The 16,071-nt window shown below is 41.8% G+C and overlaps 1 protein-coding gene across 1 annotated transcript; it reads right to left on the bottom strand.

The window, feature by feature from the left end:
* Positions 1-711: 711 nt before the first annotated feature.
* On the bottom strand, positions 712-1,267 carry LOC133258833 (small ribosomal subunit protein uS15-like). Its single transcript, XM_061435547.1, has one exon. The coding sequence runs from the start codon at positions 1,220-1,222 to the stop codon at positions 776-778; it is 447 nt and encodes a 148-aa protein (XP_061291531.1). The 5' UTR covers positions 1,223-1,267; the 3' UTR covers positions 712-775.
* Positions 1,268-16,071: the final 14,804 nt, after the last annotated feature.

The raw sequence follows: 16,071 nt of genomic DNA, 5'->3' as shown, positions 1-16,071 counted from the left end.
CTTCTGCATTCCTGGTGGGAATATAACACGGTGCAGTCACTGTGGAAAACAATGACTAGGTAATAGAATTATCATTTGATCCAGCAATTTCATTTCTGCACAAAAAGAACTGAAAGCAGAGCTTCAGATAGATATTTGAGCACCAACGTCCATAGCAGCATTATTAATGTTAGTCAAAAGGTGTAAACCCAAATGTCAGTTATGGGTGAATGAATAAACAAGATGTAGTATGTACAAACAATGGAATACTATTCAGCTTTAAAAAGGAATGAAATTCTGATACATGCTATAACATGGGTGAACTTTGCAAGTATTATGCTAGGTACTATAAGCCAGACATGAAAGTACAGACGAAATCATGATGCCTTTTACATAAGGTACCTAGAATAGTCATTCATAGAGACAGAAAGTAGAACCATGGTTACCAGGGGCTGGTAGGAGAGGGAAATGGGGACTTATTTAATGGGGACAGAGTTTCAGTATGAGATGATGAGGAAGTTCTGGAGGTGAGTGGTGATGATGGTTGCACAACAATGTGAATGTACCTAATGTCACTGAACTGTGTAATTAAAAATGGTTTAAATAGTAAATTTTATATTAAGTATTTTTGTTGTTGTTCAGTTGCTAAGTCATGTCCAACTTTTTGCGACACCATGGACTGCAACACACCAGGCTTCCTTGTACATCACCAACTCCCAGAGCTTGCTCAAATTCTTTTTTTTTTTTCTTTTTTCTGTTAAACAATGATTTTATTGCTTTAGTACAATACACAAATTTATGCAACCAGGGCAGAGGCTGTGGATGACTCGTATTTCCAATTAGGGGGTAGGACTCGTTTGGTCTTGTAGTATCGAGCCAACCGGTGAATACAGCTCTCAATCAGAATCAGACGGAATTTAGCATCTTTATCCTTTCTGTTCCTCTCAAGATGCTTCCTAACAGCAACAGCTTTCTTAATTAAATGATAGAGATCCTCAGGGAGATCAGGAGCAAGTCCTTTGGACTTAAGAATTCTCAAGATTTTGTTGCCTGTCACAAAACGTACTTGTGCAACACCATAAGAGTCTCTCAGGGTCACACCGATCTGTGAGGGAGTCAGGCCTTTCTTGGCCAGTTTGTAGATCTGCTCCTTCACGTCGTCAGAAGTGAGCTTCAGCCAGGTGGGGACGCTGCGGCGGTAGGGCAGAGCCGACTGGGACAGGCCCTTCCCGGGAGCGTGCATGCGACCCGTGATGGCGGCGGTGTGGTAGCAAAAGGCTCAAATTCTTGTCTATTAAGTCGGTGATGCCGTTCAACCATCTCATTCTCTATTGCCCCCTTCTCTTCCTGCTGTCAATGTTTCCCAGCGTCAGGGTCTTTTCCAGTGAGTTGGCTCTTCACATCAGATGCCAAAGTATTGGAGTTTCAGCTTCAGCATTAGTCCTTCCAGTGAATATTCAGGACTACTTTCTCTTAGGATTGACTGTTTTGATCTCCTTGCAGTCCAAGGGACTCTCAAGAGTTTTCTCCAGCACCACATTATAAAGCATCAGTTCTTTGGTGCTCAGCCTTCTTTATGGTCCAACTCTCACATCTGTACGTGATTACTGAAAAAAGCATAGCTTTGAAAAAAATTTTGAAAAACAAAGGGAATCACAAAGTAAAGAGCAGTCTCTTTTCTATTGACTATGGTTGTACCTTCAAGAGCTGCATGTGAATTGCTACAATTATCTGGCAACCAGGAGCAGTGCTAGCCTGTAGACAAGCCAACTTGCTGAGGATGGTGAGGCAGAAAATTGGAAAAAGCCCATGTCTTTGGTGGTGTCAGTGAGTCTCCAAACCAATCCTGGAACTAGCCTACTTCCATACTTCCTGTTGTCTAAATTTTCTTTATGCTAAAAAAAAAAAAAAACAACTTCACATATCTCTACCTGACTTTTAAATAATTCACTTATATTCAACAAGGCTAAAAAATTGTCATACATAAAATGGACTTTTTTCTTTTACTTTACAGCTCTGTGATTTAAACACAGCTATAGGGATTTCCTTGATGGTCCAGTGGCTAAGACTCTGTGCTCCCTGAGGAGGAGCACAGAGGGGATCCTCTGTAGGGGGTTCCTGGTTGAAGAACTAAGATACCACATAGCACTAAATATATAAATTATTGACTTAACTAAACTTATGATATAATTATTTTGGGAGATTGGCGAGTAGAAAGGGGATAGGTGGTGGTGTGGATGCTTATCTACTATAACAGAAAGTCCATAGAAAATATTTACTATTGAGAAATCACCACGCAGCAGTATACATACATAATTTAGTAATAAGAAAATAAATATACGTTTAAAGAGTTTAAAGTTGTGACTTCCAAGGTTTATGCCAGTGAAGTTATAGGAAGGGATGGAATGGAAGATTGCTAGTTTTCATTATAATTCTTATAGGTAAAAATTAAAAATAAATTACATCTTCATAAAAGCACCCTTTTCTCTCAAATTATTTTCTTTGAGTTCCATAAGAGTACTTGGTAAGTGGGAATAGACTTTTTGTATTTCTGCTGGAACATCCTTACACTGAGGGTGGGGGAGTGCCCCATCCTCAATGGGGCAGGATGGAGAAAGGAGCACAGGACGACGTTTGCACCTGTTCTACCCCAGGGGGTCAGGGTGGTTGTGACTATTTAAGGTGATAATTCATGTAAAGTGGTTGGCATGGTTCCTGGCATGTTGTAAAGATCCAATACCTATTGGTAGCTAATAATGTTAATATGATATATCAGCCAGAAGTTACCAAGAGGCTAGATTATGCTTGGTCTTGCAGGTTGACAAACAGGCTACTTCTTTTTTCACCAGGGATTTGGACATCTTGAATGAATGTCTACAATGATTTTTTGCTTGGGGGTGGGGATGTGTGTGCGCTATGCCTCATGGCTTGCAGGATCTTAGTTTCCCAACCAGAGTCAAACCCATGCCCTCTGCAATGGAAGTGTGGAGTGCTAATCACTGGACCGCTAGGGAAGTCCCTCCAGTGATCTTTAACCACACTCATTAGCCACTTCCCACTCCTGGGATGGGGAGTTGTGATGGATTCTAACTGGAGACTCACCAGAATGTGGCAGTTAGCTTTCTTAATCAGTCCCCTGATCATTCGTTCCCTCAGGTGTGCATGGCTGAGAAACCCAAGGCCACAGGATTCTAGACCTTCATGAGATTAGAAATTCTTGAGACCTCAAACCTGGCCATGAGAAGGGGCCTGTCCAGTTTCCAAGGCAGCAATATGTTCAGGGTTCCCTGTTGCTTTTTTCTTTCTGGTCCTCCCTCCTCTGGCCCTTGAGAACATTCCATATGTCACTTTGCCTGTGACTTGGTTTACAACCACCTTGGGTAGAGGTATTTGAACAAATGAATCCTTTCTCCAGTCCTGGCTTGAAAAACAGCAGTCAGTTCTTTTAGCCACTTGATATGTTGAAATGCTGTAGATACTTTGCACATACAAACTACCTATAGATTGTTATAAAATGCCTCTTTTCTTCTATTTGTCCAAGTAAGTTGTGTATCCCTCAGCCAGTACAACAGAACATTTTTAGAGGAAATAAGGATAAATTTAAGAACCAAGATATGCTGAGAGCGATATGCGTTCGCAGATCGTGGTCTGATTTTATAAAACTTCACAGTTCAGTTCAGTCACTCAGTCATGTCCGACTCTTTGCAACCCCATGAATTGCAGCACGCCAGGCCTCCGTATCCATCACTATCTCCCGGAGTTCACTCAAACTCACATCCATCGAGTCGGTGATGCCATCCAGCCATCTCATCCTCTGTCATCCGCTCTTCCTCCTGCCCCCAATCCCTCCCAGCATCAGAGTCTTCCAATGAGTCGACTCTTTGCATGGGGTGGCCAAAGTACTGGAGTTTCAGCTTCAGCATCAGTCCTTCCAATGAACACCCAGGACTGGTCTCCTTGAGAATGGACTGGTTGGATCTCCTTGCAGTCCAAGGGACTCTCAAGAGTCTTCTCCAACACCACAGTTCAAAAGCATCAATTCTTTGGCTCTCAGCCTTCTTCACAGTCCAACTCTCACGTCCATACATGACCACAGGAAAAACCATAGCCTTGACTAGATGGACCTTTGTTGGCAAAGTAATGTCTCTGCTTTTGAATATGCTATCTAGGTTGGTCGTAACTTTCTTTCCAAGGAGTAAGCGTCTTTTAATTTCATGGCTGCAGTCACCATCTACAGTCTTAGTCTTTTTTTCTTTCTTTAAAGATTTATTTTCTTTATTTGTTTGTCTATATATTTTTTGTCTGTGTGGGGTCTTTGTTGCGGTGCCCCGACTTTCTCTAGTTGCGGCAAGTGAGGGCTATTATCTAGTTGTGGTGCTCGGGCTTTTCACTGCAGTGGCTTCTCTTTGTGGAGCCCGGGCTCTAGGGTACTCAGGCTCCAGTAGCTGTGGGTCGTGGCTTAGTACTTGTGGCACACTTCTTATTTGCCTCGTTGCATGTGGGGTCTCCCTGGACCAGGGGTTGAACCTGTGTCCCCTGCGTTGGCAGGCAGATTCTTTGCCACTAGACCATCAGGAAAACCCCACAGCCTTAGTCTTTTAATTCTTCTTTGATGCTGCATAGGGTTGTCATCTTCTCGGTGGCCATACTGGACAGGACATGAACCTCCTCATCCAGGATCTTGCTCTCTAGGTGTGGAGAAAAATTTCACAGGCAAGTCTCTCTTTCCAGCCTCTAACAAGTGACTTCTTATGACCATGACAATTAAACATCAACATCAGAGCATTTGGCATGAGTATACACTAAGGACATCTTTCTAGCATAAAGACAGGGATGTCAGCCTTGATTGTGTTAGTGCTGTGCTGATGCTTTGCAAAACATCCTTCCATTCATGGGGCTCCGTGTAGGGAGAGATGTTTCCAGATGCTGCAGGAGGCAGAACAGCCTCAGATGTGCCACATGGGAACAGAATCTGGGAACTGAAGGAGTTCAGTCCACAGGCAGCTTGTTGGCCTGGCTCAGGCTGGCCTGGCCTCTTGCTCTTCTTTTTTTTCCTCAGGCATCAGAGTTTTCTAGCTTCTGACTCTGTGAAGGAGGAGTTCATTGCGTGTTAGAGAGATGCTAATATAAAATCAGGACAGAAGCTTGAATGTATGCCCAGGAATAAACATGTGAAAGGATAGAGAAACATGGTTCAGTCTGGGAAGAAATCCCCCTTTTCACAGATCTGTGAAGCTGATAAAAATAAAGCAACAGAAGGGGCAGGAGATATGAGCGCGAAAACCCAGAAAATGGGGCTCAATAAAAAAATGCTGCACATGCCAAAAGTTGTAGACAGTTTGGGAGAAGTTCTGATTCTGTTTTTCTTGCCCTGTTCTGTTTCTGAAATGAGTGCTCTCCCCCTGTTCTGGGGGGACATCACTAAAGACACTAAATCCAGGAAATGGAACTTCGTTAATAATTTCTTCTAATCTTAAGATTTTTCTGATATCATAAACTAGCCAACACTGAGAGATGATATTTTAAATTCTGAGCTTGTATCTCTACTTGTTATTAATTTTAAAAGCATGAAAAAATAAATCCAGTAATAACTTGTAAAGATATTAAATGTTACTTTTATATTTAATACATTAAACATAATGACTGCTGTTTTCTTCTTTTTTTAGCAAAACAAGCGATTGATTTTCCTCAGCTATATTTCTCTGCAATGAATCTTTATGATCTTAAAATAATAAAGGGATTTCTACTATGTAAAGTACATTGAAAAACTATAAATATGGGCATAATCCAACTGAATATTAAGTTTCTAGAGTTTCTAACTTAGCTGGTTTGAACTTAGAAAATGTTCCTGATAGAAAGTGATCTCAGGTGTGGAAAGGTGGTTGTTGTGCTGTGCTTAGCTGCACAGTCGTTTCTGACTCTTTGTGACCCCATGGACTGTGGCCCGCCAGGCTTCTCTGTCCATGGGATTCTCCAGGCAAGAATACTGGAGTGGGTTGCCATGCCCTCTGCCAGGGGATCTTCCCAACCCAGGGATTGAACCCAGATCTCCTGCATTGCAGGCAGATTCTTTGCCATCTGAGTCACCAGGGAACTCAAGGAATACTGGAATGGGTAGCCTATCTCTTCTCTAAGGGATCTTACCAACCCAGGAATCAAACCAGGGTCTCCTACATTGCAGGTGGATTCTTTACCAGCTGAACTACCAGGGAAGCCCAGGAAGGGTGATTAGGCCAGTCTATATAATTCTATTTAGCTCATATTTTTTGGTATCACCAGTAATACAGATATTAACTGCTGCTGCTGCTCCTAAGTCGCTTCAGTTGTCTCCAACTCTGTGCGACCTCATAGACGGCAGCCCACCAGGCTCCTCTGTCCCTGGGATTCTCCAGGCAAGAACACTGGAGTGGGTTGCCATTTCCTTCTCCAATGCATGAAAGTGAAAAGTGAAAGTGAAGTCGCTCAGTCGTGTCTGACTCTTAGTGACCCCATGGACCGCAGCCTACCAGGCTCCTCCGTCCATGGGATTTTCCAGGCAAGAGTACTGGAGTGGGGTGCCATTAACTACCACTTACAATACTTAAAAAATAGAAGAATAGTTGATTTTCAATATTATATTAGTTTCAGGTGTAAAATATAGTGGTTTCATATTTTTGTAGATTATACTCCATTTAAAGTTATTATAATATATTGGCTATGTTCCCTGTGTTGTACATTATATTCTTATATCTTATTTAATACACAGTAATTTGTACCTCTTGATCCCCTCTTCATATCTTGCCCCTTCCCCCAACTCTCTCCCTACTGGCAACCACTAATTTATTCTCTGTATCTGTGAGTCTGTTCTGTTTGATTATATTCGTTTGTTCAATTTTTTAGATTCCACATATAAGTGAAAGCATACGATATCTGTTTTTCTCTAACTTAACTTCATTATGCAAAATGCCCTTCAGGTTAATCCATGTCTTTGCAAATGGCAAAATTTCATTTTTTTTTCATGATTGAGCCTATATATATGTATGTATGTGTGTATATATATATATATATATATATATATACTTCCTATAGGCTTCCCAGGTGGCTCAGTGTTAAAGAATCCACTTGCCAATGCAGGAGATGCTGGAGACATGGGTTTGATCTCTGGGTTGGAAGATCCCCTGGAGTAGGAAGTGGCAACCCATTCCAGTATTTTTGCCTTGGAAATCCCATGGATAGAGGAGCCTGGAGGGCTACAGTCCATGGGGTTGCAAAGGGTCGGACTCTACTGAGCATGCATGCATGATATATATACATTACCCACAACAGTTTTAGTGGGAAATCTATGCTGGCTTCTGACCAGGCTGGCCAAGATCATCCTCCAGTGACCCAGGGAGAGGAGTCAAGGCCCCATGGGCTCTGGCAGATGGGAGTGGTGTGTGTGGGGATCCTAGAGAGTGGACCCCAGAACTTTCAGAGGAGTAGCACTCCAGAGATTCTACGTTTGAAAGTCTTGCAGGTAGGTCCTTCCCACAAGCCTGCAGAGAGCTAGAGAAGGCTGAGGGGGAAGCCAGAGAGTAGCTGAGGTCAGGACAGAGTTTCAGAGGTGTCTGTTTCACTGAGTATCAGCAGCAACTGACTCGATTCCCGAGGAAATAACTTGATCTCATCAAATGACAATTTCTGAAGATTTTTCTTTTTAATTAAGACTAAAATATTCAGCACCTAAACATTAGGCCAAAGAGCACTGTAATGTGCTTGTAAAAAAAAAAGAAAAAAAGGTAAGAAGGGTTATGCCATCTCACTGGGGGAAATTGGAACAGAATTGGGGCTCTTATTCCGAGACTTTGGGTGGTAGAGATAACAACCTGGGCATTTCAAGATAGGAGATTTGGGTGCATCAGAATTATTAAAGCTCTGTAACTTTATCTATGAAACCAATCATGTATCTACCTGAAAAAAATTTTCTAGTGCAGTTTTACGCTATATAGAAACAAGAGTTGCAGGGGTGTAGATCTAATAAATTGGTGCTAAATCCAGGAAGGCTTTGAAAGGGAGTTTAGTCAAACATGCTGTAGCCCTGGGTTTCCTGTGTTGTCAAGGTAACCAGAGCCTTCGTTTTCTTGGTAACCTGAACCTGGCAAGCCAACATCAGAGACACCTCACGCTTTAGCTAGTCAGCCACCTGCCACTGAGTTACACACGGTTTTTTTGGGCTGAGTTTCCTAAAAGAAAAAGCCCAGCTTTTCCTTTTCTTCTTCCTGCCTCTCATATCCTTATTTTATTTATCCTTCAGTTTTTTATTTTAAATTTCTTATTGATAATTGTAGATTCCCATATAGTTTCAAGAAATAATACAGAGATATTCTTGTAAATCTTTCATCTCAGTTCAGTTTAGTCGCTCAGTCATGTCTGACTCTTTGTGACCCCATGAACTGCAGCACGCCAGGCCTCCCTGTCCATCACCAACTCCCAGAGATTGCTCAAACTCATGTCCGTTGAGTTGGTGATGCCATCCAACCATCTCATCCTCTGTCATCCCCTTCTCCTCCCGTCTTCTATCTTTCCCAGCATCAGGGTTTTTTCCAATGACTCAGTTCTTTGCATCAGGTGGCCAAAGTATTGGAGTTTCAGCTTCAGTATCAGTCTTTCCAATGAATATTCAGGACTGATTTCCTTTAGGTTGGACTGGTTGGATCTCCTTGCAGTCCAAGGGACTCTCAAGAATCTTCTCCAACACCACAGTTCAAAAGCATCAATTCTTAGGCACTCAGCTTTCTTTATAGTCCAACTCTCACATCATACATGACTGCTGGAAAAACCATAGCTTTGACTAGATGGACCTTTGTTGGCAAAGTAATGTCTCTGCTTTTTAATATGCAGTCTAGGTTGGTCATAGCTTTTCTTCCAAGGAGCAAGTGTCTTTTAATTTCATGGCTGCAGTCACCATCTGCAGTAATTTTGGAACCCCCAAAAATAAAGTCTCTCACTGTGTCCATTGTTTCCCCATCTATTTGCCATGAAGGGATGGGACCAGATGCCATGATCTTAGTTTTCTGAATGTTGAGTTTTAAGCCAACTTTTTCACTCTCCTCTTTCACTTTTGTCAAGAGGCTGTTTAGTTCCTCTTCGCTTTTGCCATAAGGGTGGTGTCATCTGCATGTCTAAGGTTATTGATATTTCTCCCAGCAATCTCAATTCCAGCTTGTGCTTCATACAGCCAGGTATTTCACATGATGTACTCTGCATATAAGTTAAATAAGCAGGGTGACAATATACAGCCTTGGTGTATTCCTTTCCCAATTTGGAACCAGTCTGTTGTTCCATGTCCAGTTCTAACTGTTGCTTCTTGACCTGCATACATATTTCTCAGGAGGCAGGTCATGTGGTCTGGTATTCCCATGTCTTTAAGAATTTTCCATAGTTTGTTGTGATCCATACAGTCAAAAGCTTTGTTGTAGTCCATAAAGAAAAAGTAGATGTTTTTCTGGAACTCTCTTGCTTTTTCTATGATCCAGCAGATGTTGGCAATTTGATCTCTGGTTCCTCTGCCTTTTTAAAAACCAGCTTGAACATCTGGAAGTTCAGGGTTTCACGGTTTACGTATTGTTGAAGCCTGGCTTGGAGAATTTTAAGCATTACTTTACTAGCATGTGAGATGAGTGCAATTGTGTGGTAGTTTGAACATTCTTTGGCATTGCCTTTCTTTGGGACTGGAATGAAAACTGACCTTTTCTAGTCCTGAGGCCACTGCTGCATTTCCCAAATTTGCCGGCATATTGGGTGCAGCACTTTCACAGCATCATCTTTTAGGATTTGAAATAGCTCAACTGGAATTCCATCACCTCCACTAGCTTTGTTCATAGTGATGCTTCCTAATCATCACTTGACTTCACACTCCAGGATGTCTGACTCTAGGTAAATGATCACACCATGGTGGTTATCTGGGTCATGAAGATCTTTTTTGTATAGTTCTGTGTATTCTTGCCACCTCTTCTTAATATCGTCTGCTTCTGTTAGGTCCATACCATTTCTGTCCTTTATTGTGCTCATCTTTGCATGAAATGTTCTCTTGGTAGCTTTAATCTTCTTGAGATCTCTCGTCTTTCCCATTCTGTTGTTCTCCTCTGTTTCTCTGCATCCACCACTGAGGAAGGCTTTCTTGTCTCTCCTTGCTCTTCTTTGGCACTCTGCATTCAAGTGGGTTTATCTTTCCTTTTCTCCTTTGCCTTTTGGTTCTCTTCTTTTCTCAGCTATTTGTAAGTCGTTGTCAGACAACCATTTTGCCTTTTTGCATTTCTTTTTCTTGGGGATGGTCTTGATCACTGCCTCCTGTACAATGTCATGAACCTCTATCCATAGTTCTTCAGGCACTCTATCAGATCTAATCCCTTGATCTATTTGTCACTTCCACTGTATAATTGTAAGAGATTTGATTTAGGTCATACCTGAATGGTCTAGTGGTTTTTCCTACTTTCTTTAAGTCTGAATTTGGCAATAAGGAGTTAATGATCTGAGCCACAGTCAGCTCCCGGTCTTGCTTTTTGTGACTATATAGAGCTTCTCCATTGGGTTTCCTACTGTGTGGAAACTTCTCCTCCTTCAGGACTCCCTCCCCAGGACAGGTCTTCATCCCTAATTCTTTTGTCTCTTTTTTTGTCTTTTATATTTTGTCCTACCTCCTTTCAAAGAGAATGGGCTGCCTTTCTGGGTGCCAGGTGTCCTCTGCCAGCGTTCAGAGTTGTTTTGTGGAAGTTGCTCAGTATTCAAATGATCTTTTGATGAATTTGTGGGGAAGAAAGTGTCTCCCCGTCCTATTCCTCTGCCATGTTGTCTTGTCCCAACCTTTAACCTCAGTTAAAGTTCAGTTCAGTTGCTCAGTCATGTCCGACTCTTTGCGACCCCATGAATTGCAGCACGCCAGGCCTCCCTGTCCATCACCAACTCCCGGAGTTCAATCAGACTCATGTCCATCGAGTCAGTGATGCCATCCAGCCATATCATCCTCTATCGTCCCCTTCTCCTCCTGCCCCCAATCCCTCCCAGCATCAGGGTCTTTTCCAATGAGTCAACTCTTCGCATGAGGTGGCCAAAGTACTGGAGTTTCAGCTTCAGCATCAGTTCTTCCAATGAACACCCAGGACTGGTCTCCTTTAGGATGGACTGGTTGGATCTCCTTGCAGTCCAAGGGACTCTCAAGAATCTTCTCCAACACCACAGTTCAAAAGCATCAATTCTTCGGTGCTCAGCTTTCTTTACAGTCTGACTCTCAATGACCACTGGAAAAACCATAGCCTTGACTAGATGGACCTTTATTGGCAAAGTAATGTCTCTGCTTTTGAATATGCTATCTAGGTTGGTCATAACTTTCCTTCCAAGGAGTAAGCGTCTTTTAATTTCATGGCTGCAATCACCATCTGCAGTGATTTTGGAGCCCAAAAAAATAAAGTCTGACACTCTTTCCACTGTCGCCCCATCTATTCCCATGAAATGATGGGACCAGATGCCATGATCTTAGTTTTCTGAATGTTAAGCTTTAAGCCAACTTTTTCACTCTCCTCTTTCACTTTCATCAAGAGGCTTTTTAGTTCCTCTTCACTTTCTGCCATAAGGGTGGTGTCATCTGCATATCTGAGGTTATTGATATTTCTCCCGGCAATCTTGATTCCAGCTTGTGCTTCTTCCAGCTCAGCGTTTCACCTTTCACCTAGTTCCTGTTAATGAACACTTCACATAATTACAGTACAACAGTCACATGTTAAATGTATACAGGGCTGTGTGTCAATTATATCTTAATAAAAACGGAAGAAAAAAGTATAACAAGGTATCATCGTGATGGAATGGTTAGGTGTTTTGGCTACAGTAGTAGTCACATGACTCTATACATGATAACATTGCATTTAAATATACACACAAGTGCCTGAATGTAAAATTGGTGAAAACTGAATAATGTTTGTGGATTGTGTATGTATTAGTATCCTTCAGTTTTATTGGGATTTAATTGCGGTACAGCACTGTATAAGTTTAAAGTATGTAGCGTCGCTATTTGACTTGCCTCAGTATTTTTAATGAGCACCTGGGAACTCATATAGATGCCAAATTAAATAAATAGAAAGCATCTTTTTCCTTGTGATGAGAGCACTTAGGATTTACACCCTTAACTTTCATGTATAGTGTACATCAGCATTAATCATATTTATCATGTTGTACGTTAATCCTTAGTCTTTATTTATCTTGTAACTGAAAGTTTGGACCTTCTGACTGCTTTTATCCAATTTTCCCTTCCCCCATTCTCCTTCATTTTAGACGAAAAGCTATATTCACCTTCATGAAATTGTAAAACTGGATTATGACTGAAGCTTTTAGAAGCACAACTGTTTGACGTTTGTTCGCCTGGGTTACGTGGGAAGCGCCAATCCACACAGTCATCTTTTTCCCTGAAATGACTTTATAGAAAATAAGGCAATACCTATCTGGCTTTCTCTCAGCTGTGTTGAGGTTGACATAACACAAGGCCAGGCCACAAGATACCACACTGTAAGTCAAGACTTGTTTTTGTTTTGCACACTGGGAAAATTTAGACTGAAAGTTAGAGAAAAGTTCATGAACTGAACACATTTAATCAGAGGCTTCAATGTTCCAGGGATTCTGCTGGTTGCTGTCTGGGATGCAGGAACAAAGATGATTTAATCTCTGTGCTCAATGATGTACAGGCTACTGAAGGGTTTAAGACAAAAACAAAAAAACAAAAAAAACCCCAAAAAACCCCAACAATAAATAAAGGTAGAATATAATTAAGGGACTTCCCTGGTGGCTCAGTGGAAAAGAATCTGCCTGCCAATGTAGGAGATGTGGCTTCCATCCCTGGTCCGGGAAGATCCCACTTGCAACTAAGCCCCTGTGCTGCAACTGTTGAGCGTGTGCTCTAGAGCCCGGGAGCCGCAGTTACTGAAGCTCGTGAACCCTAGAGCCTATGCTCTGCAACAAAACAAGCTGCTGCAATGGAAGCCTCATACTGCAAGTAGGGCGTAGCCCTCACTCTTTGCAACTAGAGAAAAGCCCATGCATCAGTGAAGACTCAGCACAACCAAAAATAAATGAATAAATTTATATATAAAAAAGAATAGAGTTAGGGTCATCAGAAAGATATGAAAACCTGAAGAAAATGCTGCATAAACTCCAAGGAAGAATAGACATTAATTTGATGGGTGTAGCCAAGAAAGCCGCATGGAAGATTTGAAATGGGCTTTGACAAAATGGATGTTTTTCAAGGAGGGTATTGAAGATGCAGGGTAGAGATGGACCCACAAAATCATCTAGTTCAGAGGTGTAAGTGGTTAAGTGTGTAGGCTCAGGCTCCAGGTTGCCTGGATTTAAATCCCAACTCTGCTACATTCTACTGTGTGACCTTGGGCTGGTTAGTCACTAACCTCTCTGAGCCCTAGTCTTCTGTCTATAAAGAGGTGAGGATTAAATTCTTTAAGATATGTGAAACTCTTGGAACTGCTCTTGATTTACAGTAAATGTTTGAAAAGCATCAGCTATTATTACTGCTGCTGTGGTTGTTATCATTGTTAGTGGACTTTAGAAGGAGGTGCAGTGCTTATGAGACTGGAAAGAGTTTGGGTTCATTTTGTGGCCCTAAATATATCAGATTGAAGTTTATACTTAATTTGATAGGTGTTTATTTTTTTATTATTAAAAAACATTTTATGTCGGTAACTGATTGAAGGCAGGAGGAGAAGGAGGTGACAGAGGATGAGATGGTTGGATGGCATCACCGACTCGATGGACATGAGTTTGAGCAAGCTCTGGGAGTTGGTGATGGACAGGGAAGCCTAGCGTGCTGCAGTCCATGGGGTTACAGAGAGCTGGACACGACCGAGTGACTAAACTGAAGTAAATAGCACCAGAACAACAAAACATCAGGAAGCAACAACAGTGGAAACTTCAGTTGTTAAACATCTGGTGTAGTCTTTTTTTTTTTGGTATTTCCAGCCATTGCCCCCAGCTGCTAACCATGCTAACTTTTCTGTTAGGTGACTGTGAGCGGCGTTGGGAATTGATTTGATACAAAACACCTGTAGAAAGAATTACTGAACGCTAATCTTACACAGGTGAAGAGAAAATCGATTTGGAGAGGAACAACTTCTACTTTATCATACAAATAAAAACTCTGGGGCCATGCATGTCAAAGCCAGTGGCCTTGAACCCTTCTCTACCACAAAGGGCTTTGAGACAGTGCAATATATCATTTAAAAAAAAAAGTCATTTCTTTTCCATGTTGTAATATGTTCTGAGAGATTTGACTGATGACCTATATTTCAGGAAGCATGAATGATCTCCACGTCTCAGATGAGGTAGGCGTGTCATAAATCAGTACATGATGTAGTAAAATGCCTTTTCTGCCTTGGTGTAGCCTTGACCCCTAATTATAGGTGCGAACAAGGTAAACATTTTATTTTTTAACAGCTGGGAATCTTTAAGAATTCTAGTGACTCCACATGTTTTTATTTGCTGTTCTCAGTTCAGAGATGCTAGTTGATATACTGCCTTGAATAACGAATGTCACCTCACATTCATTTTTTGGAGAACAATTGCTGAGTTCTGAAAACCATGCTTCCGGTTGTTCTGACCTCCGGATGTATTTGTGCGACCTTTTCAAGGCCCCTGTTCTTTGATCTCTGTAGATCTGCTCCTTTCTCTCTGTGCAAGAGGCCTTGGGTGTTGGTTATACTTCAGTAAAGCCGTTTTGGCCTCTTTCTGGAGGAAGTTCCATGGCTCTTCCCTCTGAATAAAGTGATGACTTTCAAGAGTTCTGAAGCATTAAGGGAGAGTGCTGCTGAATCACAGGTCATGGAGGAGGGTGCCTGTGGGTTCAGCTGGCTTCTCTGAATCTATTAAAACTGGTTTGACCTTTTCTAGTCCCATGGCTTAGTGACTCATGAATACTGGCGAATTTCAACTTTCCAACCCAGACTCCTTCCCTGAGCTTCAGATTTATATATCCTGCCGCCTACTCAGCACCTCTTGTCAAATAAGCATTTCAAACTAATATCTAATAGGATTATGGACTTTCTCATCTAAACCTACTTGCCCTCCAGTGTTCTCAGCAAATGGTGCCCCATCTCACACAGTTGCTAAGGACAGAAATCTAGGACTTGCCTTTTGTTCCTGTTTTTCCTTCATATCCCACATTCTGTTGTTCAGCAAGTACTCTGTTTTCAAAATATAACCCTTGTGGCCCAGTGGTTGAGAATTCTGCCAATGCACGGTTCAATCCCTAGTTCGGGAAGATTCTACATGCTGTGGGACAGCTAATCCCTAGCGTCACAACTACTGAGACTAAAGCCCACTCACTGCAACAAGAAAAAGCCCATGCCGGCAACAAAGACCCAGCACAGCCAAAAGTAAAATTAAATACATATATATATACACCCTAAACATGATCACTTTTTGCTTCCGATACCACCACTGTTTCAATCTCAGCTGTAATCACCTCTCCCCTCAGCTATTGCAATTTCCTAATAGGTCTCCTGCCTCCACTCTGGCTCTTTAGTGGCCCATTTTCATATAGAAACTGAAGTGATTGTTTAAAACTGTAAGTCACTCTCCTGCTCAAAACTTTGTAGTCTTCCTAGGGCACCTAACATCAAATCCAGGTTTGCAGTATGGGTTAGAGACCTACAAGATCTGGTTGCTGCTTTGCTCTCTAACCTCATTTCCTACAATTCTTCTTCTTACTCACTTCTGCTGGTCACACTGGTTGGCTTTTTTACCTTGGACTTGGCAAATTCGTTTTGCCTCAAGGCTTTTGCTGCCTCTTCCAGGGAGGCTCTTTCTCCAGGTCATCACTAGCCTGCTCGTTTGCATCACTGAGCTAATTGCATCTTCTCCCATGACCAAAAATAATACCTCCCCCAACATCTATCTTCTTATCCTCTCTTATTTTTCTTTAAAGCAAATACTTCTAGGGAGTTTCCTGGCTTTCCAGAACTTCCACTGCAGGGAACATGGTTTCTATCCCTGTTCAAGGAACTGAGATCCCCACATGTCAAACGATGTAGTCCCCTCCCCCCAAAGCAAATAATCTCTATTATAAATAGTACATTTTAT

This window comes from Bos javanicus, chromosome 13 (assembly GCF_032452875.1).
Source record: "Bos javanicus breed banteng chromosome 13, ARS-OSU_banteng_1.0, whole genome shotgun sequence".
NCBI lineage: Eukaryota > Metazoa > Chordata > Mammalia > Artiodactyla > Bovidae > Bos > Bos javanicus.
Note: the sequence above shows the minus strand (reverse complement) of the source record. Positions and strands in the feature narration are given on the sequence as shown.

Bases quoted from the DNA above. Each gene is read 5' to 3' on its own strand.
- LOC133258833 (XM_061435547.1), bottom strand. From the start codon at position 1,222: ATGCACGCTCCCGGGAAGGGCCTGTCCCAGTCGGCTCTGCCCTACCGC.